The sequence below is a fragment of the Carassius carassius genome, chromosome 13 (assembly GCF_963082965.1).
Source record: "Carassius carassius chromosome 13, fCarCar2.1, whole genome shotgun sequence".
In the NCBI taxonomy this organism is placed as follows: domain Eukaryota; kingdom Metazoa; phylum Chordata; class Actinopteri; order Cypriniformes; family Cyprinidae; genus Carassius; species Carassius carassius.
The window spans coordinates 123,955-146,564 of NC_081767.1; the positions used below are offsets into that span (position 1 = coordinate 123,955).

Consider the following 22,610-nt stretch of genomic DNA (forward strand, 5'->3'; position numbering starts at 1 on the left):
AGACCCTTATTTCTGTGTGTGTGTTTGTGTGTGTGTGTGTGTGTGTGTCCTGTCCCTGTGTGTGTGTGTGTGTGTGTGTGTCCTGTCCCTGTGTGTGTGTGTGTGTGTCCTGTCCCTGTGTGTGTGTGTGTGTCTGTCTCTCTCTGTGTGTGTGTGTCTGTGTGTGTGTGTGTGTGTGTGTGTCCTGTCCCTGTGTGTGTGTGTGTCTCTGTCTCTATGTGTGTGTGTCCTGTCCCTGTGTGTGTGTGTGTGTGTGTGTGTCCTGTCCCTGTGTGTGTGTGTGTGTGTGTGTGTGTCTGTCTCTGTGTGTGTGTGTGTGTGTGTGTCCTGTCCCTGTGTGTGTGTGTGTGTGTGTGTCCTGTCCCTGTGTGTGTGTGTGTGTGTGTGTGTGTGTGTGTGTGTGTGTGTGTGTGTGTCTCTGTCTCTATGTGTGTGTGTCCTGTCCCTGTGTGTCTGTCTCTGTGTGTGTGTCTGTCTCTGTGTGTGTGTGTGTCTCTGTGTGTGTCTCTGTCTCTGTGTGTGTGTGTTTGTGTGTGTGTCTGTCTCTGTGTGTGTGTGTGTGTCTCTGTGTGTGTGTCTCTGTCTCTGTGTGTGTGTCTCTGTCTCTGTGTGTGTCTCTGTCTCTGTGTGTGTGTCTCTGTCTCTGTGTGTGTGTCTCTGTCTCTGTGTGTGTCTCTGTCTCTGTGTGTGTGTCTCTGTCTCTGTGTGTGTGTGTGTCCTGTCCCTGTGTGTGTGTCTCTGTCTCTGTGTGTGTGTGTGTCTCTGTCTCTGTGTGTGTGTGTGTGTGTCTGTGTGTGTGTGTGTGTGTGTCTCTGTCTCTGTGTGTGTGTGTGTCTCTGTCTCTGTGTGTGTGTCTCTGTCTCTGTGTGTGTGTGTGTCCTGTCCCTGTGTGTGTGTCTCTGTCTCTGTGTGTGTGTGTCTCTGTCTCTGTGTGTGTGTGCGTGTGTCTCTGTCTCTGTGTGTGTGTCTCTGTCTCTGTGTGTGTGTCTCTGTCTCTGTGTGTGTGTGTGTGTGTGTGTCTCTGTCTCTGTGTGTGTGTGTGTGTCTCTGTCTCTGTGTGTGTGTCTCTGTCTCTGTGTGTGTGTGTGTCTCTGTCTCTGTGTGTGTGTGTGTGTGTGTGTCCTGTCCCTGTGTGTGTGTGTGTGTCTCTGTCTCTGTGTGTGTGTGTCTCTGTCTCTGTGTGTGTGTGTGTGTGTCTCTGTCTCTGTGTGTGTGTGTCCTGTCCCTGTGTGTGTGTGTGTCCTGTCCCTGTGTGTGTGTGTGTGTGTTTCAGGGCTCGTGCTGGTGTCAGCGGTGCTGCAGTCATGCACAGTGGAGCCTGCAGTGTAAGGGCTCTGGCCCCGGTTCTTCTGCCCCGCTGGCTCTGTGTCCCCGGGGCCCGTCCTGCTCGTCTGTGTGGATCGATGCGGTTCTTGAGCACAGACTCTGTGTCCGTGGCTCTGCCCGCTCATGCCCGTGTGGTCATCTGTGGAGGAGGCATCGTGGGCACGTCTGTGGCGTATCATCTGGTGAAGCTGGGCTGGACGGAGGTGGTGCTGCTGGAGCAGGGCAGGTGAGAGGTCACATCATCTGTAGAATCTGAGTCCGTGTAAAGCTCTGCTTCAGTGGGATTCAGCTGTTTGTTTGTCTTTTGTAGACTTGGAGCCGGCACAACTCGGTTTTGTGCAGGAATCGTAAGCGTCGCCAAACCTCTCTCTGTTGAGAGTAAGATGGCAGATTATTCGAATGCACTCTATGAGCGTTTGGAAGAGGAGACGGGTGTTAAAACGGGTGAGAAATCCCCATCACTGCACACACAGCACTGGTTATCACAGACTGCGTGTGCTTCTTTTAATCAGGTAACGGTCTGTGTTGCAGGTTTCGTGCGGACCGGCTCTCTGTGCCTGGCTCAGAATCAGGACCGGTTCCTGTCTCTGAAGCGTCTGGCGTCCAGACTGAAGTGAGCCATAGAACTAGAAAACATCTACAGTTATCACATCGTGTCTATAGTGCTGGTTAACAAATGAGCCAAGCCTAAAAACTGCTTCATGGATGATTTTATTGAGGTGTAAGTTAGGATCTGTCTCCGCAGGGTTCTGGGTGTCAGCTGTAACGTCATCAAACCCAAAGATGTGGCCAGGCTTCACCCGCTGGTGAACATTCACGATCTGGTGGGAGCGCTTCATCTGCCCGGAGACAGTGTGGTCTCTCCGCCGGACGTCAATCACGCGCTGGCCGTGGCCTCGGCCGCTCACGGTACGACTGCACACAGAACACAGGCTCGCTCCTCTGGTGCTCACAGTCCTGCACGCTTCATTGTTTTCTCACACGTCAGGAGTGCAGATTTATGAACACACGAGTGTTAATCATGTGGTGGTGAAGAAGGGCCATGTCACTGCTGTAGAGACCGACCGCGGATCCATCGAGTGCGAATACTTCGTCAACTGCGCTGGACAGGTCAGTCTGAAGGTCCAGGACTCAAACTGTCATGCAGATCTGTTTTTATGCTATCTATTATTTAGCCTTGCTAGTTATCTTTGACAGTGTTATAGTATGATGACGGGTGTGTGTTGTGTTTTTCAGTGGGCGTATGAGCTCGGTCAGAGCGGCGAGGTCAAAGTGTCTATTCCCTTACACGGCTGTGAACATTTCTACCTGCTCACCAAACCGTTATCAGATCCGGTTCAGAACGACAGCCCAGGTGAAGATCACACTGCGTCTCACATCATCACAGAGAAAGGGTTAAACACATCAAGGTTTATTTGATTTCATCACGTTGCATGTTAAAATGTTTAGTTCATTTTGTCAAACTGCATTATGTATAAAATCAGAATATGCGGTAGTTTCTCTCATTTTACAGATCATTTTGATCTACAGTCTAATAGAAGTTAAACAGGAAAATAAAATGTTTGACCTATAGACGGTTTCATCGGGCACACGCCGGTCTGTGTTGTGTATATCGGTCCGGCTGCGGTGCCGTCTAAACACAGTTAAAGTCAAGGTGATGAGAAGACTGAAGTTGGGCTCAGGTGGTTGTGCTGTGGGATGTGTTTCCCATACATTTATTTATTTGTTTAGACTCACCACGATTTTAAAACTGATCGATTTTCAAAAAGGCTTCGCTGAATAAACATGAGTAACGTTACGTCATGCACGTTTACTACTAATAATAATTCCTTACATTTATGTTTAAATATCAAAACGAGGCACAGGTGTTTTTATATCACTCTATTTCTGAAGGAAGACTTGCATGTTATTTTCCTGATAACGCAGCGTTTGTGAGCATAGCTCTGCTTTGTCTACAGCTGTTATTGGGGAAACCTCTATTTCTCGCGCTTTAAAGCATCTCCTGCTGGCAAAGAATTAATTTGCATTTTCATTAAATCCGTCTGATTTACGCAGCAAACATATTTTGTTTATCAAAAAATATCTACTCTAGAGGGACTTGGCTGTTGTTATTGGGCCACAAAAGCGTGCATGTGCAGTAACGTTTGTTCATGTTGCTGTTGAAACCGTCTATAATGGCTCCTGTGTCTGAGTATTGTGTATATATATATTCTATGTTTTGCATATTACCTACATTATGTCATAACTAATAAAAAGTTATACTTCTAACTTTTCTAACTTCTAACTGCTAGATGAGGAAAATATAGTGGGTTTGATCCAAGGAGCTCCAAAATGTTTACATTTATAATAATAATATGATAATAATAATTTTCTGAGGCTAAAGTCTTCATCCATCAGCTGAAGGCACAGCGGCATCGCTTTAAAATTGTTAAAAACCATTTCTTATCACAAATAATCTGTTTAGGTTGCGACTGCATCGGTCTCTGACAAACATCTGTGTTTAGCGCTTTGTTCCTGAAGCACTGCTGAGCGTCTCTGGTGTGTGTGTGTGTGTGTGTGTGTGTGTGTGTGCAGTGCTGATTGACATGGACGGCCGGATCTACGCTCGGGCCTGGCATGGAGGGATCCTGTCGGGTGGCTTTGAGAAGAACCCTAAACCCATCTTTACTGAGGGACGCAACCAGCTGGAGATTCAGAACATGCAGGAAGACTGGGATCATTTCGGTGAGCTGAAGCCCGATCGCTCTGTCACACTTGTACAGGAACAGCAGTGTGTATAGTTAATGTGCTGAAGAGCAATCAGACAACACTGCAAATGTATGACACTTTGAGAACTGGAGAGGAGGGAAAGTAGATGTGTACTTCCAATATTCTCTCTGATAATCTGTTTTCTGATTGGAGAATAAAATAAAAATCATTTCTGCTGTCCTTTAACACACTTCAGCAGTGAGAACCAGGAATGGTGGCTTTTCTGTCCATTTTTTTAATTGTGTTAGAGAGATAGAGAGAGAGAGAGAGTGTGTGTGTGAGAGTGAGTGTGAGTGAGTTTGTGTGAGAGTGAGTGAGTGAGTGAGTGAGTGTGTGTGTGTGTGTGTGTGTGTGTGTGTGTGTTGACAGTGGGTGCTGCTGGTCTTTTAAACGTGATCGTGTTTGTTTGTTCTGCTCCGTCCAGAGCCCATGTTGAGTGCTCTGCTGCGGCGGATGCCCAGTCTGGAGTCCTGTGAGATCCAGCAGCTGGTCAACTGCCCAGAATCCTTCACTCCGGACATGCGCTGCCTAATGGGAGAGACTCCGGGCATATATGGCTACTTTGTGCTGGCGGGCATGAACTCGTCAGGCCTCTCGTTCGCTGGCGGAGCTGGGAAGTAAGTCAAGTCACCTTTATTTATATAGCGCTTTAAACTAAATACATTGCGTCAAAGCAACTGAACAACATTCATTAGGAAAACAGTGTCAATAATGCAAAAATGATAGTTAAAGGCAGTTCATCATTGAATTCAGTGATGTCATCTCTGTTCAGTTAAATAGTGTCTGTGCATTTATTTGCAATCAAGTCAACGATATCGCTGTAGATGAAGTGACCCCAACTAAGCAAGCCAGAGGCGACAGCGGCAAGGAACCGAAACTCCATCGGTGACAGAATGGAGAAAAAAACCTTGGGAGAAACCAGGCTCAGTTGGGGGCCAGTTCTCCTCTGACCAGACGAAACCAGTAGTTCAATTCCAGACTGCAGCAAAGTCAGATTGTGCAGAAGAATCATCTGTTTCCTGTGGTCTTGTCCTGGTGCTCCTCTGAGACAAGGTCTTTACAGGGGATCTGTATCTGGGGCTCTAGTTGTCCTGGTCTCCGCTGTCTTTCAGGGATGTAGAGGTCCTTTCTAGGTGCTGATCCAGCATCTGGTCTGGATACGTACTGGATCCGGTGGCCACGGTGACCTCGGAACAAGAGAGAAACAGAATAATATTAGATGAAACTGAATTGAAACTGAGAGCATAGGCCGTAATTTAGATATATTTTTGAGATGGAAAAATGCAGTTTTACAAATGCTAGAAACGTGGCTTTCTAAGGAAAGATTGCGATCAAATAGCACACCTAGGTTCCTAACTGATGACGAAGAATTGACAAAGCAACCATCAAGTCTTAGACAGTGTTCTAGGTTATTACAAGCAGAGTTTTTAGGTCCTATAATTAACACCTCTGTTTTTTCAGAATTTAGCAGTTAGAAATTACTCGTCATCCAGTTTTTTATCTCAACTATGCAATCCATTAGTTTTTCAAATTGGTGTGTTTCACCGGGCTGCGAAGAAATATAGAGCTGAGTATCATCAGCATAACAGTGAAAGCTAACACCATGTTTCCTGATGATATCTCCCAAGGGTAACATATAAAGCGTGAAGAGTAGCGGCCCTAGTACTGAGCCTTGAGGTACTCCATACTGCACTTGTGATCGATATGATACATCTTCATTCACTGCTACGAACTGATGGCGGTCATATAAGTACGATTTAAACCATGCTAATGCACTTCCACTGATGCCAACAAAGTGTTCAAGTCTATGCAAAAGAATGTTGTGGTCAATTGTGTCAAACGCAGCACTAAGATCCAATAAAACTAATAGAGAGATACACCCACGATCAGATGATAAGAGCAGATCATTTGTAACTCTAAGGAGAGCAGTCTCAGTACTATGATACGGTCTAAATCCTGACTGGAAATCCTCACATATACCATTTTTCTCTAAGAAGGAATATAATTGTGAGGATACCACCTTTTCTAGTATCTTGGACAGAAAAGGGAGATTCGAGATTGGTCTATAATTAACTAGTTCTTTGGGGTCAAGTTGTGGTTTTTTGATGAGAGGCTTAATAACAGCCAGTTTGAAGGTTTTGGGGACATATCCTAATGACAATGAGGAATTAATAATAGTCAGAAGAGGATCTATGACTTCTGGAAGCACCTCTTTTAGGAGCTTAGATGGTATAGGGTCTAACATACATGTTGTTGGTTTAGATGATTTAACAAGTTTATACAATTCTTCCTCTCCTATAGTAGAGAATGAGTGGAACTGTTCCTCAGGGGGTCTATAGTGCACTGTCTGATGTGATGATACTGTAGCTGACGGCTGAATGGTTGCAATTTTATCTCTAATAGTATCGATTTTAGAAGTAAAGTAGTTCATAAAGTCATTACTGCTGTGGTGTTGGGAAATGTCAACACTAAGGAAGGAAGCAGCACGGCTGGAGGTTTCTGTAGCTTTGTGTTTGATCAGTTCATTATAGCTGGTTTCTTCGGCAGATATTTGGCAGAGTGGATCACGTACGGATATCCCAGTACCAGTGTCTGGCATCTGGACATCAAGCGCTTCGGTAATCTACAGAGCAGCCGCACGTTCCTGCGCCATCGCGTGATGGAAGTCATGCGTGAGTATCAGCACTGTTACACACATCTCAGAATGAAGAGAGAAGAGCAGGACGCGATCAAAACAACCCTTCGCCTAACCTTAACACACGTTTATACAGAGCAGCTTACACTTTAGAAACACATCAGGAATATTATAGCTAGTCAGTTAATTTTCAACTAAATATAGCTTCAGATTTAGTATATTTTGAAGCTGTATGTATCTATATTCAGGGTTGATGGCCAGAAGTCCAGTTTGTTCTGTTGTTGCTGAATGTTCAGATGATGGAACAGCTTTCCAAAACACTTCTATTAGACAACAGCTCCATAACACTCCTCCATGAAAGACAACGCTAACCCTAACCTTCACCTCACCGCATATTCATGTAAAGAAGTGGGTTGTTTCTGATAAATAATGAGTGTGAAGGGTTTTCCTGAAGGCTTTAGCGGAGCGGCTGATCACTGGAGCTCAGATGGGTTCAGGACACATCTCTCTAGGCTTCAGGGATGCATTGATGTGTTGGCTGTTGTTCTGAGGCTTGTTGTTGTGTGTGAATGTGTCAGCGCTCCTGTACGAGCTGAAGGTTCCTCGCTGGGACTTCCAGACGGGCCGGCAGCTGCGCACGAGTCCGCTGTACGACCGCTTGGACATGCAGGGAGCGCGCTGGATGGAGAAACACGGCTTTGAGCGGGCCAAGTACTTCGTTCCAGCCGGGAAAGGTGAGAACCCACACTGATCTTAATGTGTTTATTTCAGAGGTGACTGATGAGTTTGATCTTACCATGCCAGGCAAATGTTTGGACACACATACTTAAGATTATTGCTCATATCAGATGGAAAAAGAGTTTTGTTTTTTTTGGGGGTTTAGTGCCGTGCTTGTCAGTGTTTCTATAGTGTTCTCGGTGAGCCGCTGTTTGCTTGGTAGACAGATGATAGCGGTGGCAGCTGACCCATTCTCATAGCATCAGTGTCGGTGTGAACCTGTGAAATCCTTCTTCCCAGCATGCTCAGCCTCATTCCTCATAGTGTCAGAAACCTGTGGAGAAACTTCTTTTGAAACATCACATCATGAAAATGAATTCTGGTGATCCCGTGCAGGCTTCAGACTCTGGAAATATATAACCTCATCCTCGGCAGTTCTCTACTCGCAGACGTTTCTGCTTTTTCTTACAAGATGTTCGTTTTATAAAGAAAGTGAAACAAAAATAATTTCATGTATTTCAGCAGACGTCTTTAAATCAAAAGTTTTTTTAAGAAACAAGTTTGTGTCTAAACTTTTTAACTAGCAGTGTACTTGATCAACATTTACTAGATTAGTATGGTCCAATATTTCAATGGGGTATGTCCCATAATGCACCAGTGTACCTGTGTCTTCATCCGCACAGATTTACTGGCGCTGGACCAGAGTAAGACCTTCTACAAGCCGGACTGGTTTGATATCGTGGGTGCGGAGGTGAAGTGCTGTAAGGAGGCGGTGTGTGTCATCGACATGTCCTCCTTCACCAAGTTTGAGCTCACAGTGAGTGTGTTCAGTCCTGATTCTCTTCATTATGAGCTCTGGTGTGATTCACAGAGGTCCTGGTGTCTGTGTGTTTCAGTCTGCGGGCGATCAGGCCCTGCAGCTGCTGCAGAGATTGTGTGCCAATGATCTGGACGTTCCTGTCGGTCACATCGTCCACACAGGCATGCTGAACCAGAGAGGAGGCTACGAGAACGACTGCAGCGTCGTGCGCGTCAGCAAAAACAGGTGCGTGTTCTGACATCCATCTCCTGCAGGGTTACGCACTATATTATTACAATAGATTTAGATTAGACTACATTGCAGAAACTCTATATTTACCCAAAATCAGAGAGCAGCAGCTTCATTGAGTGCAGCACAGCAGATCCATTTATAACAAAACCCAGCAACACTAAAGCTGCTCGTCTCTGAAAATGCAGTAATGTGTTCACAGACCGTTCAGTTCTCAGTTAGATCAGACCAGTTCTTAGAATGAGATTGACATCCTGTGGTTCTCTGGGCTCCAGTTTCTTCATCATTTCACCCACCGATCAACAAGTTCACTGCTGGTCTTGGATTAAGAAGCACATGCCCAGCGACCCACAGCTCCACCTGGAGGACGTCAGCTGGAAGTACACGGGTGAGATCACTTCCTCTAGCAGCTCACACACACTGTGCATCACAGAAATCATGATAAAACCGATGGAGTAGATCACAACTACGATAGCGCCAACAACAAACCAGCGGCAAAGCACTGTTACTCGTTTCACACGCCTGTAGGAGTGTGCCTTATGACGATTTTTAATCTGCTTTTGAAGAAGTATTGTAGTATCAGCACACGTTCTGGAGCCTCCGTCATACACTGTACAACACCACATCATTCACAGCAGTGTTAACTCAGCGCTAGAGCTACTCTCTCATTATCTGTGTGTGCTTTTACATGTTTCATACGTGTGCTGTTTCTGAGCGCCGCACACACCTGAAGCCCACGCTAAAGCCTGTCAAACAGCGCCGGTTTATTGAACTAAGTTATCTTTTGTGCTAATACACAAGGTTTACATGTAGACTCAGCTGGTTATGTGTAAAATGAAAGTAAACAGTTGAGAGAAAACCGTATTGGTGCCTGTATATTAGGTCTTAAAGGGACAGTACGCCTATTAAACATGTAGCCTACTGTCATTACTGTCAAGGGATAGATCACCCTGAAATTTCATTTCTGTCATTATTTACTCACGGTCACGTTGTCCCAAACCTGGTTTAATTTCTTTCTTGTGCCGAACACAAAAGAAGATATTTTGAAGAATGTGGGTAACCAAGCAGTTGCTGGTCCACATTGAGTTTGATATAGCAGAAAATACTCTGAAAATACTCTGAAAGTCACTGTGAACCAGAAACTGTTCCTCAAAATAACATTTATGTTCAGAAGAAGAAAGAAACTCATTTTTGAGTGAGTAAATGGTGGTATAAAAACAAAACACTATGACAGAATTGACAGACAGCTGACAGAATTCTTATTTTTGGGTGAACTGTTCCTTTAACGTTAATAAAACAACAAAACAGAGAAATATCACTCACTGCTCTTGACTGAAGACATTTAATACAGTTGGGTTAGGAATCAGTTTATATAGTGTTTTATTGTTATATTTGTTCATTTAATGTCTTGAATGCTCTGCTAGATACATCTACTGTACCTGAAAATAAAGCACTGCTTGTTTTATCGGTATATTATGTGTAGTTGTAATGTGTATCTTTGTCATTCGATTACCTTTGTTATTGAAAAATAAGAACAAAGATTTTAATCTTCGCCCTCTTTGGCCTAAATATCTGCCATTCTTTTATTTGTTATCTTGAAAGGCTTTGTCTTTATAATAGAGAAATTAGTTCGGCTGTAATGTCAGACAACTTGCAAAATAGTAAAACCAACATGACCAAGAATTGTGATTAAAATCTTGAATCATGACATTTTTAAACAAATCCGTGATTTTTTCCATATGGCCCAGCCCTACACGACTCTAGCTTTATAAGTGAAGCAGAGAGTAAGTGAATGAAGGCCTTGCAGCACACACTGATGAAGGAGATGTCAGTAATGTGTGATGTGTTTTCCTCAGCTCTGAATCTGATTGGTCCTCGTGCCATGGACGTCCTGTCTGAACTCTCGTATGTGTCCATGACTCCCGAACACTTCCCGTCTCTCTTCTGTAAGGTGAGAGGCACACGTCTGCTCGACGCTCAGTGCTCATCCATTCATGGCTGGAGACTCACTGTGCTGTGTTCTGCAGGAAATGAGTGTGGGCTACGCTAACGGCATCCGAGTCATGAGTATGACACACACAGGAGAGCCGGGATTCATGCTCTACATCCCTATAGAGGTACATCACATCTGCTGAAAAACATCACTAAACCACACTCACTACACAAAAAATGTATAAAAACTGTACAAATAGAGACGCTGTAAGGGGCCCGTTCACATTCACAATCACAAGGATTTCAAGAAGCTGAAGAAACAGACAATATCCTGTTCAAGCAGGGCCTTATTTCTGTACTCGACTGTAGTCCAGTCACACCGCATGCTCTGCTCTGAGATCTTGCTCTTCTTCTCCCAGTATGCACTGCACGTGTATAATGAAGTGATGTCCGTCGGGCAGAAATACGGCATCAGGAACGCGGGATACTACGCCCTGCGCAGTCTGCGGATTGAGAAGTTCTTTGCGTTTTGGGGGCAGGATCTGGACTCGTTCACCACACCGCTGGAGTGCGGACGAGAGTTCAGGGTCAAGTTTGACAAGGTCAGTTTCTTTATCTCTTCTGACCCAGAATGCTCTAATGACCTCATGATAAGAAGTGAAAGCTGTAATAAGATGAACACGCAGCATTCCCTCAGATATGTGTCAGTCAGTAAGATGTGTTTAAATGAAGTGTCACTGGATCTGATTGTAGTGGACTGTTCTAGCGTTCACCGTTCTGTGATTGTGTCTGTTCTGCTCTCGCTGTCAGAGACTCCGTTTATTGGAGAAGTGTTGATCTGTGGGTTTACGTCCGGTGATGGCGAGGTGTTTGTGTTCTCACTCTCGCAGGACACAGACTTCCTGGGCCGGGACGCTCTGCTGCGGCAGCGGGTCGAGGGAGTCACACGCCGCTTCGTGATGCTGGTTCTGGAGGATCACGACACCGAGCTGGACGTCTGGCCCTGGTGGGGCGAGCCCATCTACCGTAACGGAGAGCTGGTCGGGGTCACAACCAGCAGCGCCTACAGCTACACGCTCCAGCGTCACGTCTGCCTGGGCTTCCTGAGCTCCACCAACACCGACGGCTCTCCGGCTGCCGTCAATGCCGACTTCATCAACCGCGGAGACTATGAGGTGGACATCGCTGGACAGAAGTTCCCCGCCAAAGCCAAGCTCTACCCCTTCAGCTCCCTCTTCGCTCAACAGAAGCGGCGCAAGGACAACATGGAGCTCAGCAACTTCCAGAGCAAGTGAAGCCGGTCTGAGATTACAGCGCTTCCTCAAGTCCTTCACACACATCGTTTTTGTGTCAGTCGCTCCTCCTGTGTGTGTGTGTGTGTGTGTGTGTGTGTGTGTGTTTGGGCTGTTGATGAAGAGTAACAGTGTGTCATGAACTGAGCAGATGTTTTAAAGTGGAATTACTGTTGAAAGTATAATTGACTTTAGAAAGAAAGTCTTTCTCTGTGTTTGTTCCTATTGCTCTGTTAATAATCGGGTCTTGTCTTCGGTTGATAATAAGTCCCTGTTCTGCTCATCATTGTCAAGCATCACAGGTTTAAAACGAAGGGATGTATTTTTATATGGATGACACGAGACAACCAATGTCCGTTAGAAGCGTTGAACTTTAACTGGAGAGACCTGGAGAAGTATTTCAGACCGTGTGTGTCTCTCTTCCACACTATTCTGTAATGAAACTACAATACTACATGAGGAGGCGTGTGAAACGTTACAGAAGTGACCGATGGTCTGAACCGAGATCCTCGAGCGACGCTTTCATGAAGTGCCTTGCGTTAGCAGTGTGAAGTACATGAAGTCGTCTTCATAAACTGGATTCTCTGTGTTTCTGGTCTGATCAGTCAGGATGTGATCTGGGGTTGAGATGTTCAGTGTTTTTAACTGCATATTATTTACGTCCTCTGTGGGTTTATCTGAAAAAGCTGATATTTAAATGCACAAAGAATGGCACATTGTGTATGATGTTTAAATGAGAAGCAGATTTGCACAGTAAAGGATCGGTGGAGTGTCTGAAAGAGGCACAAAACACCACTCACACAATCATTGTAACAGAGAATTTCATGAAAAACACTTTTTGTACAAAATATAATTTCTGGTTTCTTTCTTTTGACTTTGAGGTGAAGTAAGAGTAAAGCATTGCATACAATCAAAGTAAATCACTAATGTTTATCCAGCCATAATGACTTCAGCTACTAAAGCACTGAACTGCTCTCTCTTGATTTTACTGTGTGTGTGTGTGTGTGTGTGTGTGTGTTAGGCATTGGTTGTAACAGGGTTTCTGTGAAGAGAAAGGAGGAACACAGGATGTGCTGGTGGAGATCTGATGTCATGTGACTCAGAGCTGGAGAGATCAGATGTGCACCTTATGCTTGGCTTGTACCTGTTGTGTTTTTTAAATGTCAGACAAAGATAAGAGTCCATTATACAGTAAATATGACCCTTCCGGCCATCTTGCCTTTGTATTTATATCATATATTGTACGAATGTTTGATTAATTTTCATAAATAAAATATGTAATCAAGGTTTGATTGTCACTGTTTTCTCACATAAGTATTATTCTTATGAACAAGCTTAAAATATATTGTTTTTAATAGTAGACTTGGCTTCATAAGCCAGACATTTGATTATAAGGCTCCTGCATATTCAAGCCGCTTAACAGGAAAGACCCTGTGTTAAGTTTACAGGGAAACCTGGAGGTCAAGATCTCCAAAATATCTGCTCGTGGTGTGTGTTTGCTGGAGATGGTTGAGTGCTAGTTAGTGTTAACTAGCTGCTCTCCATCCAACACTGACAGATGATGTTAACCAGTGTCTCTGATGGTAATGAGAAGCATCCGAACACAGGACCTGAGTACAGCACTAAATAATTCAGAGGATCATTCAGAATTTAGATTAGTTTAATCTGCAGACAGGGACATGATAAATGACAAAACAATTATACATTAGAATGAAAAAGTGCATCGGTAAGTAGATATTTATTTCTCCAAGTTTAAAATAACAGATGATTACAGTCCCTCATACTGACGTTTTTTGATTTTTTGAACGTATTTTGATTGTTATAAATCTGTAAATTACATAAAAACTACAAGTGATTGCTGCTGGTCCTGATCCTCTGATCTGATTGGTCAAGCAGTTCCCTAGAGTAAGAAGCTGATAACAAAACGCTGAGGAACTCACTTTACTCACATACTCTAATTCAATGTGTGTGTTTCACAGTATATATGTATATATCTATAAGACTGCACAAACTTAACTAGCCAGATTTCTTCTGAAGGTAATATTAAAGGTAAGGCAGGGCAATAGCAAGCTGGCTTTGACAGCATAAGATCACTCTCCTCCTCCAGAACACGTGACCGCTGTCCGAGCACCTCATGTCTCATTCACCGGTGAGAAAACATTACATTACAGTACTGCTGAATATTACAGTAATAACACTTCCTTCTGTCGGTCTGCAGTAACGCTGGTGACCAGAGGGATGCTAATAAACACGCTGACAGACAGGACAGCCTACAGTCCTGCTCCTTCCACAGATGTTAAAAATAAAGATAAATACATTTACAGCACATAACTTAGTGATTGCTGTCAGGATGAGAAGAGACTTTCAACCAACACAACAAAACATGTTTTTGAACCAAACCAGCTACCCTGCCTTTAACCTCTCTAATTTAACTCTAGAACTCATATGGTGAGACAAAGATGGTAATTTTGGTGATGTATCGTCCCAGCAGTTCCCTCCTCTCCAGTTCAGTCATCTCCAGCTCTGCGTCCAGTGTGGCTGGGCCCTGGACAGGACTGGTCAGCAGCAGTTCCCCCGTCTGACGATCGGAGCGCTGCACGCTGAAGTGACGCCGGCCTCGGCTGCCCAGTAACCCGAAGCGCAGGGTGTCTCCTATCATTCTGACGGCCGACATGCGGAACAGGACGCGTGGAGCGGAGAACTTGGACACCACAGACATGTAGTGGAAGGACACAGAGTTTGGCGCCTGAGAGCAGGTCCTGCTGTCCACGGGACACGGGTTCCTCTCACAGCGCCTGCGCAGACAACACCTGCTTCTCACATGTTCCCTTCTGTTTTAAATAAAGACGCTTTGTAACTTACACTGGAGAGGTTTTGACATAGGTGGCGTTCCGTATCTGCGGACACTGGACTCTGACGCACTGGAAGCCTCCGTAGGTGTTGATGCAGAGCTGCTCGCGCGTGCAGTTGTTCTGCCTTCTGCTGCTGCACTCATCCATATCTGAGAGGACGAGCAGAAGGGTGTAGAACCGAGTCACAATCAAATCTGGCATCTGTTTTGTTTCCTAAGTGCAAGTTTTGCTATTAATCAATGACCTTTGCAGTTCCGGCCGTCAGGAGTCACGCTGTAACCAGCAGGGCAGCTGCACCGGTACCCACCAGCAGTATTAACACACGCGTGCAGACACAGACGGCCGGCCGGCCCATCGTGGAACAGCTTACACTCATCGATGTCTAGGAAAAAACACAGAGAAATGAGCTGACTGAAACAAACACGTCACTTTCTGTCACTACTGAAAAGAGCAGCATGGCCAGTCGCATAACATCACAAGCTGAAGATGAAGGGTCAAGAGTGGTCATGCAGTACATCACTGCTGCTTCCAGAGCAGACTAAAAATAATGGAGCAATGGAGTTAGGAGCAGGAGCAGCGTGGGGATTTGTGGCATCTTTCGAGGGGTGTTCCTCGAGTGTTGTGGCTCAGTGATCGTACCTGTGCAGACGCTGCTGTCGCGGCTGGAGATGGTGAATCCAGGCTCACAGGTGCAGTGGGTCATCCCCTGAACCTGACTGCACCTGGACGCTGAAGATGCACGGGTCAGAGGGAAGGAGGACACGGCCGCAGCTCCAGTGCTGACAGGAGACGTGTTCGCTGAAGTCACAAAAACTGCAGAGAGACTCGGGTTTCAGCAGCAAGTAAACTGTTATTTGTGCAGCACAGGAACAATAGGATTTCAGCATGAAGCCTGTTCTGGTTGAGCCATCTGTGTGAGCGAGAGCTGCACCTGTCAGAAGAGACGTCCTGCATTGCTATAAACTCTCTAATGTTAACAGAGCAGTGTTGGGGAAAGTAATGCAATACAGTTTTGTGTTATATTTATTTTAGAACTACAGTAGCATCTTATGATTTCTCTCAAAATGGGGACGGGAGAGCTGTCAATCAATAAACTAGTGTTACTTATTTGAAAAGGTAACTCAGATATTCTCTTGTAAATTAAAAAGTAATGCATTATTTTACTAGTTACTTGAAATAAGTAATCTGATTACGTAACTCATGTTAATGTTTTACTCCCAACACTGTTAATGAGAACATCCAAACGATACACTGATGTTTGACGATGATTTCACTAAAACTAACACCTGGAGATGACTGTCATGCATTATCAAGGTTTTGTGTAGAGTATCAGAGGTTGCAGGTTTTGAAACTTGTCACAGAACATTTTCTAACAATCTAATTCAAACTGCAGTTGTTTGTCAGGAACGTGTGCATTTGATTGCACATTATTTTGCAATTTTACTGGAATGGTGCACAAGCTTCGGGTGAGCACTTGAAGCACTTCTGCTTGATCCACCGCTAACTAGAGGCAATCATAAATACCAATTAAAAATCCAATCCATGTTTTTGTGCAAGTACTGGAACAAACAACAACTTTCAAGAGCAAACGTGTTTTTTATGTGTCCTCTTATTTTTACATGTTTCTACATCCCTGTTCCCACATGAAAGAAATGTGAGCCATATGTGATCATGCGACAGGATCATAATTAATCTTTGCTCAAATAGCATTTTTAAGCATTTGGTTGATTTTTGAGGGTATAAAACAGGTTGGCAAATGTTTCTGGCTATGTTTTGACACCAGCTCCTGTATAACTACTGTACATAGACTGCCCTATCCATGTATTTAGTGGCTTCAACTTAGTGAGGATAAATATGTGGCTGGAGTGTAATAACAGCAGTGTTGGAAACCATCAGAGGAAAGCATTAACGCTTGAACCTCTGTATGGGAATCTCTCTCTCGGTGTGTGTGTGTGTGTGTTTTCTGCGTCTGAGGTGCAGTACAGAACTCTATACTCTGATAGCTCTGGTAGCATCATTCTGTAAAGGTGATTCTGAACAAATCCAAACCCACATGTTGGTGTTGGAGACTGGCAGGTGGGTCCGGCCCAGCCCTTGGCGCAGACACAGCTAAATCCATTGACCTCGTCTGTACACGTTCCTCCATTGGCACAAGGTGATGAAAGACACTGGTCGATATCTGAGAGAGGAGAAGAACTCGGTGAAGATTCAGAAACTACACCCGAGGAGGTCAGACTGCTTTGCTGTCACAGAGATGTGTGATTTCTCACTGCACCCCTTCCACTGAGACGCTATGTGCAGAAAAGTCTGTTGACATGAATGGGAGTGAAAGTTCTGTAAGCTCGATGTTGTGAAAATCTGGTGCTTCCAGCTTTATAACAGCAGAGTGGGGACCCTTACGAAAAATAACTTTATTAAAGTGTGCTATTACAAGTGTGCTATGTACTTCTTTTAAACTAAAATAGTAAAGTATACTTTTAGTTTACTTTTTATGTACTTCTCAGAAATGCTCTTTATGTACTTCTCAGAAATATACTTAAAATTACGTTTAAGTATCCTTGACTTATACTTACAAAAAGTCTAAATATATTTTGAGCAATACTCCTAGAATCTGTGTTTTCATTGTTTTATGGTAGAGGGTGCTAGTATGCATCTTCTGTACAAAATTTTCAAAAATACACAAGTGAAGAAGAAAAAGAAACACCACCCAGCAGGCACAGTACATCAATGTGACGTCAGGAAGACGTTGGACTCCAACTAATCCAACGTCAGTCAGACGTCATATTTTGGTTGATAATTAAAGTCGGGTTGACGTCTAAACCCAACTTTGTTTGACATCAAACTCCGACATCAGACAGACGTTGAATTTTGGTTGGAATAAGCACCACACTGCAACAATGGGTGAAATGCATGGCAGCACATTAAATATCTCAAGATCTCAGCAGAGGAGGATTAAACAACTCCACAAACAGCATTACCAGCTTCACGTATTACTTACCAGACTGACTTTATTTCTGTCACACGTCTACAAAAGCTCTTATTTAAAAAAAATTAACAGGGGTTTAACTCTAATGTGTTTAATTTCCATAACAGCATAACAGTTAAACACCATAACAGTGATTAGTGTTTCCATTAGTTGAGCTCTTAACAAAATTAATTTTTCTTCATGATGATGAAAACTATATCACCTTATCTTTGTTTATGGCTCCTTTTATAACAAATTATGTGTTTTGGTAAACACTATTACAGGAACCACAAACTTACTAAGCCAAGAGTCAAACTACCCAACTAAAGCAAACACTGATCACAATAATGGTGACCAAACATTTTCAAATAAAACATCAACATCTAAACCTCTGTTAATAATCAAAAATAACTTCTGTAGACATCTGACAGAAATAAAGTCAAACTGGTTAGTAATGAGTGAAGCTGGTAATACGTGTACTGCCATGCATTTCACCGTTTTTTTATGTTTTTTTTTTTTTTTTGGGGGGGGGGGGGTGTTTATTCCAGCCAAAATTCAGCATCTGCCCAACATTGGAGCTTGACGTCAAACAGTCGTTGGATTAAGACGTCAACCCGATTTTCATTTTCAACCAAAATCCAACGTCTAACCGCTATTATTATGTTTGAGATATCAATCACTGGTCGATGACCATAATGTTTGTATAAACTCTAGGTAACAACTGGTAAAATGTACATCTAGGTCATAAAAACCGTAATAATACCTACACTTAAATATTTTCTTCTCAGCCATGTCATCAATTGCTCTTGAGCGAAATCTTCTCATCCGTTGTCTGATTGGAACTTGAAAGGATTTCTGTGTAGTTAAAGTGTGCATAGCCTGCATCTATCAACTTTTTTTTGTAACTTACCCACAATAAAGTGTTTAAAAAAAGAATGCATGAAGCTAGAATGAAATGTTTTTGTTTACAAGCAGATACACTGTTCTTTATTTGTATGTTTTGCATGCTCAGATGTAACGAAATTTGTACAAATTCAAACCTAAATAGGGACATACTAGTCTTAAAGTATGATATAAATTTCACTTAAAGAAAACTTATGAGTATACTTGCAGTATAAGTGTACAAAGTATTTAATTAGTAAACTATCAGCAAGTCAAGTTCACTTTTATTATAATTCCAGTACTAACTACAAACATACTAGAACACTAGAACACTTTGTATACTTGCTACATAAAGTATACTTAAAAGTATTCATTGAACTTTACTTAAGTAAACTTAATAAAATAAACTTGAAGTATACTACTTTTTGCTAAGGGGAAGGAGCTTTTCTGCTGGCAATGCTCATGTGTACAAAGCAAAGTTCATTTCATACTCATGTGTTTAACTGAGTCTGGTGTCGAAGAATTTGACGGACTGGTCCAGTTACATATCTCCATCATCCTGGATTGCAGTCTAGTGAGTGTGGGCATAGACACTTCTGGTTGTGCTAAACACCAGTGCAGAGAGCCGGAGAAATCCAAACATCACCTTCTTTTTCTGTTTACAGGATTTAGAATATCACTCAAAATGCAACTAAGATCTACATTGCTATCATTACTAGACTATAAATGTCAATAGAGCCAGTGGCATTTGAAACTTGGGTCATGGGGAGGTGAATGAATGAAATACTGATCTGTACTGTTGACCAAATTAAAGATGACTTGAACTCATGGTGTGCTCTAGACTTTTTTTAACTGAAACATTTGCCTCGTGAGACATCATTTGATCTTCATAAATATCCATTTCTCAATTCTGCACATGCATCAGTTTGTTCCAGCAACATTTTCACAACATATTTTATTTAGATAGTGGAAAAATATCTATTAAAACACACTAACAGCAACTTTAAATACAAATGTAACTAATAGAGTACTACTAAGTATTTTGAAAAGTTGAGGAGTTTTCAAGGGAAGGCTGTTTCTAGTGTGGAACAGTAGGCTCAGGCTTCACCAGCCGTTCATAAGATCATAAACGTTTCTATCCTAACAGGAAAAGGCTGCAGGTTTGAGACTGAGATGATAGGAATAGATGAGGGATAGCTTCAGTCCTCACCTCTGCAGACGGGCTGCTGACCGCTCCAGCTGAGTGAATCTTTACACTGCCGTGTCTCTGAACCCACCAGCTCAAAGCCCTCATCGCACAGGAAGTGAACTTCATGACCAGGAAACAGAATCTTCCCCAGCTTTTTGCCATTGACTGGAGTATCTAGGTCAGGACAAGTAGCTGTGGAATACACAATATCACGAATGTCATATAATGTAGTGTGATTTGTCATTACATTGGCACATTTGGCTTGTTTGACATTGCTTTATGTCTCTAGAATCAAAACTGGAGTCAGTCTCATGTGATACCTACAGTTCTGTGCTTTAGTGGGCCGGCGTGCGACGCTGTCGTGCAGTAGGTTCAGTTTCTTCCTCAAAGTGCGTAGACTCTGCAGGTATGAAGCTTCCTGTGCTGAAAGCAGTTTGTGAGCCTGTTGTATTGAGTTCTGTAGGTCTTGCTTACTGGGACAGTCCTGAGAAAACACCCACGGTCACAGCTTTATGTTTCTTAAGATGTTCAGATCCATACGGTAACATCCAGACCCAGAGCAGCCTCAGACAGATCAGACGATAATATTATATTTAATTGAGAATCCAAGCTGTCTGTCTGAAATCACCTCCAAACGGCTCTCAGTGCATCACAGCAGCAGAGAAACATCATCAACAGACGACTGAGAGAGAACTCAACCTTTCATTCTCACTTCATGTGCTTTGAAACAGAAAAAAAAAACATTTTAATCCTGTGCATTATATTTTGAGAACGAAACGTGAACATTTATTTTGCAATCTCATGATACAAATATAAACTTCAACTGCAGTGTTCCTCACCTGCTTACTGTAAAAATCAAAACGATGGCCTGATAACAGACTTCTGTATTTCCATCAACCCTGTCTTGCCTCTCATTAAAAGAGCCTGCATACATAATATAGAAACTGAAAACATTGTCTGGAAACCCTAGAAACAGCTTCTGTAAACGAATGACGTTGGGATATTACATCCATAATGTCGTCCAGTTGGATCATGTTCCACAGTAATTGGTGTCAATGGATCTCGTTATCCTGAAACTTTCAAGATCTAAACATGAAATATCTTTTATCAGTTTCCAAAGAACAACAGCTGATTTATGATTATGGTTATGAATGCAGTCTGTATGCAAAGCTTCATATTTGCTGCACAGAAATCTTGCTGGTTCTTGAGCTTGTCGACTGTCTTCCACTGTGTCCTTTAATTTTGTTCTTTGAGATCCTGTCAAATCCTCTGTGCTTTGCACCATAATATATATATATATATTCTTTTTTTTTGTTTTTTTTTTTTTTTGTTATATATATATAAACTTTGATAATCAATGTTTTGAACCTTTTTATTTATTATTCATGATAATCAATTGTAACGGCTGTAATATGATATTTTCTTCTCATTGGCTGTAACTGAGGGGAAGGGTACTACAGTATGTTTTCATCTTGTAATACTTATGTAAGCTAGACAAATATTTGCCGTTCCTGTACAAACAGCTGGTGAAGTGTTAGAGCAGAAGTGTTGGAGACACATTAGTTGAGAGGCTGCTGATGTTCAGTTTAACAGTGCTCTCTTTAAGGAACATCAAAACATTCCATGTTGTTTATCCTCGGATCGCTCTGAATAGAGTGCTTGTGTAGACTTGTGCAGTACTGCAGGCTCAAATAAGTGCACTAGTCAGACGGTTAGCCTACAGTCTATCAGACTGCTAAGACTTCTCACACTTTTGTTTATATTGTCCCTATGTCAGTGACATTTTAAAGTATAGGGGCTTATTTTGGTATATTTAATCATACAAGAAAAAAAAACTTGTTCTGCTGTTGGGCTTTTTACAAACTCAAACTTGACAAAATCAGATGCGTTACAGTGAAAGATATCTTTGCAAAAGCTTTGAGAATATTTGATACCATCGTCTCTTTCTATATTATAATAATCAGAGTGTGCACAATCACTACGATGAAATAAACAGGGTGTTTAGCGTCAAACCTTGACCTACTTCTCTTAATGAACTCTGAAACATAGCAGTTGAATTTAACATCTGTTTTCTGCTAAAGGTTTCTTGTCATTAGACAGCTCTGTTAGTTTTCTGTCAGTGAACTTTTACTCTTTTTCAGGTCACAAGAGCTTAAATTACACAATAACACAAAATCACAGCATCTAGTGTTTTTGTTATTTGTGGAACACTTAATGAATATCACTTACCTGAGCCAACATGGTATGGACTTGACAGATAATTACTGAAAGGAGCACAGCATATCTTCGGTTCATCGTCTTCATTAAATCGTAGACTGGATGCATTGATTTTGTTATTAAATTCCTTTGTAGTGTAGTGAATTCTCTCAAGAAAAGGCTCTGTTTGTGTTAAGCTCCACACACGTTACTGGCTCAGTGTTATGAGGCTGCTGCTGTAAGAGGATTTCAGGAAAGCAAGCACAGGACTTTTTTTCCCCATAAACCACAGGTCAGTTGGGTATTTACTGAATGGACAGAGTATATCCCGGAGTTTCTAAGCAGGTGTGAAATCATAAAAAAATTTGTTGGGTGTTATTATGCATGATTTATCAGTCAGGGCTACAGTAAAAAATTATTTCATTCAAAATATCTTCAATTGTGTCCTGGGGAGGAATGAAAGATTGGAACAGCCTGATGAGGGTGAACATGAGGGTTTGATTTTTGGGTGAACTAACCCTTTAAATACAGTCTATTTTGCCATGTGCTCAGTTTCCTTTTACAACTAGCTCATCAATAACATAATCACACAGGGTTCAGTTCCCAACATGTTCAACAATGAGTGCAATATGTGCATAATATGAGCCACCTGTGTGAAACACATATATATTTAGCACTAGAATAGACTTTGTATTTACAACTGGCTCACCAACAGAAGTTCATCTGACTGCAGCTCAGAAAGATGAGTGTTTAAATCAAGTCATGGTTGACAGCCCTTCTTTACGCTCAGCCAACCTACTTAAAAACCCAGTAGTTTTTTGGCTTTGG

The 22,610-nt window shown here is 42.6% G+C and overlaps 2 protein-coding genes across 2 annotated transcripts; one reads left to right on the plus strand and one right to left on the minus strand.

The window, feature by feature from the left end:
* The first annotated feature begins 1,299 nt into the window (after positions 1 to 1,299).
* On the plus strand, positions 1,300 to 12,270 carry pdpr (pyruvate dehydrogenase phosphatase regulatory subunit). The gene is made up of 17 exons (XM_059564483.1): positions 1,300 to 1,552; positions 1,637 to 1,770; positions 1,858 to 1,939; positions 2,072 to 2,235; positions 2,315 to 2,436; positions 2,563 to 2,680; positions 3,901 to 4,050; positions 4,499 to 4,691; positions 6,622 to 6,746; positions 7,288 to 7,443; positions 8,110 to 8,243; positions 8,323 to 8,471; positions 8,750 to 8,862; positions 10,331 to 10,425; positions 10,502 to 10,591; positions 10,826 to 11,008; positions 11,297 to 12,270. Exons 1-17 carry the CDS (start codon positions 1,305 to 1,307, stop codon positions 11,699 to 11,701), a joined length of 2,661 nt encoding a protein of 886 aa, XP_059420466.1. The 5' UTR covers positions 1,300 to 1,304; the 3' UTR covers positions 11,702 to 12,270.
* A 1,729-nt stretch (positions 12,271 to 13,999) lies between these two features.
* On the minus strand, positions 14,000 to 22,010 carry LOC132155522 (fibulin-7). The gene is made up of 8 exons (XM_059564310.1): positions 21,816 to 22,010; positions 19,911 to 20,070; positions 19,608 to 19,778; positions 16,604 to 16,729; positions 15,190 to 15,363; positions 14,795 to 14,932; positions 14,561 to 14,699; positions 14,000 to 14,493 (listed from the first exon to the last, which is right to left on the minus strand). Exons 1-8 carry the CDS (start codon positions 21,909 to 21,911, stop codon positions 14,133 to 14,135), a joined length of 1,365 nt encoding a protein of 454 aa, XP_059420293.1. The 5' UTR covers positions 21,912 to 22,010; the 3' UTR covers positions 14,000 to 14,132.
* Between the last annotated feature and the right edge of the window lie 600 nt (positions 22,011 to 22,610).

Bases quoted from the DNA above. Each gene is read 5' to 3' on its own strand.
- pdpr (XM_059564483.1), top strand. From the start codon at position 1,305: ATGCACAGTGGAGCCTGCAGTGTAAGGGCTCTGGCCCCGGTTCTTCTG. The intron at 4,692-6,621 runs GTAAGTCAAGTC...TTTCTTCGGCAG, and splicing joins TTCGCTGGCGGAGCTGGGAA to ATATTTGGCAGAGTGGATCA. The intron at 10,592-10,825 runs GTACATCACATC...TTCTTCTCCCAG, and splicing joins TGCTCTACATCCCTATAGAG to TATGCACTGCACGTGTATAA.
- LOC132155522 (XM_059564310.1), bottom strand. From the start codon at position 21,911: ATGCATCCAGTCTACGATTTAATGAAGACGATGAACCGAAGATATGCT. The intron at 14,933-15,189 runs GTACGATCACTG...GTTTTTTCCTAG, and splicing joins CGACAGCAGCGTCTGCACAG to ACATCGATGAGTGTAAGCTG. The intron at 14,700-14,794 runs GTCATTGATTAA...TCGTCCTCTCAG, and splicing joins TGACGGCCGGAACTGCAAAG to ATATGGATGAGTGCAGCAGC.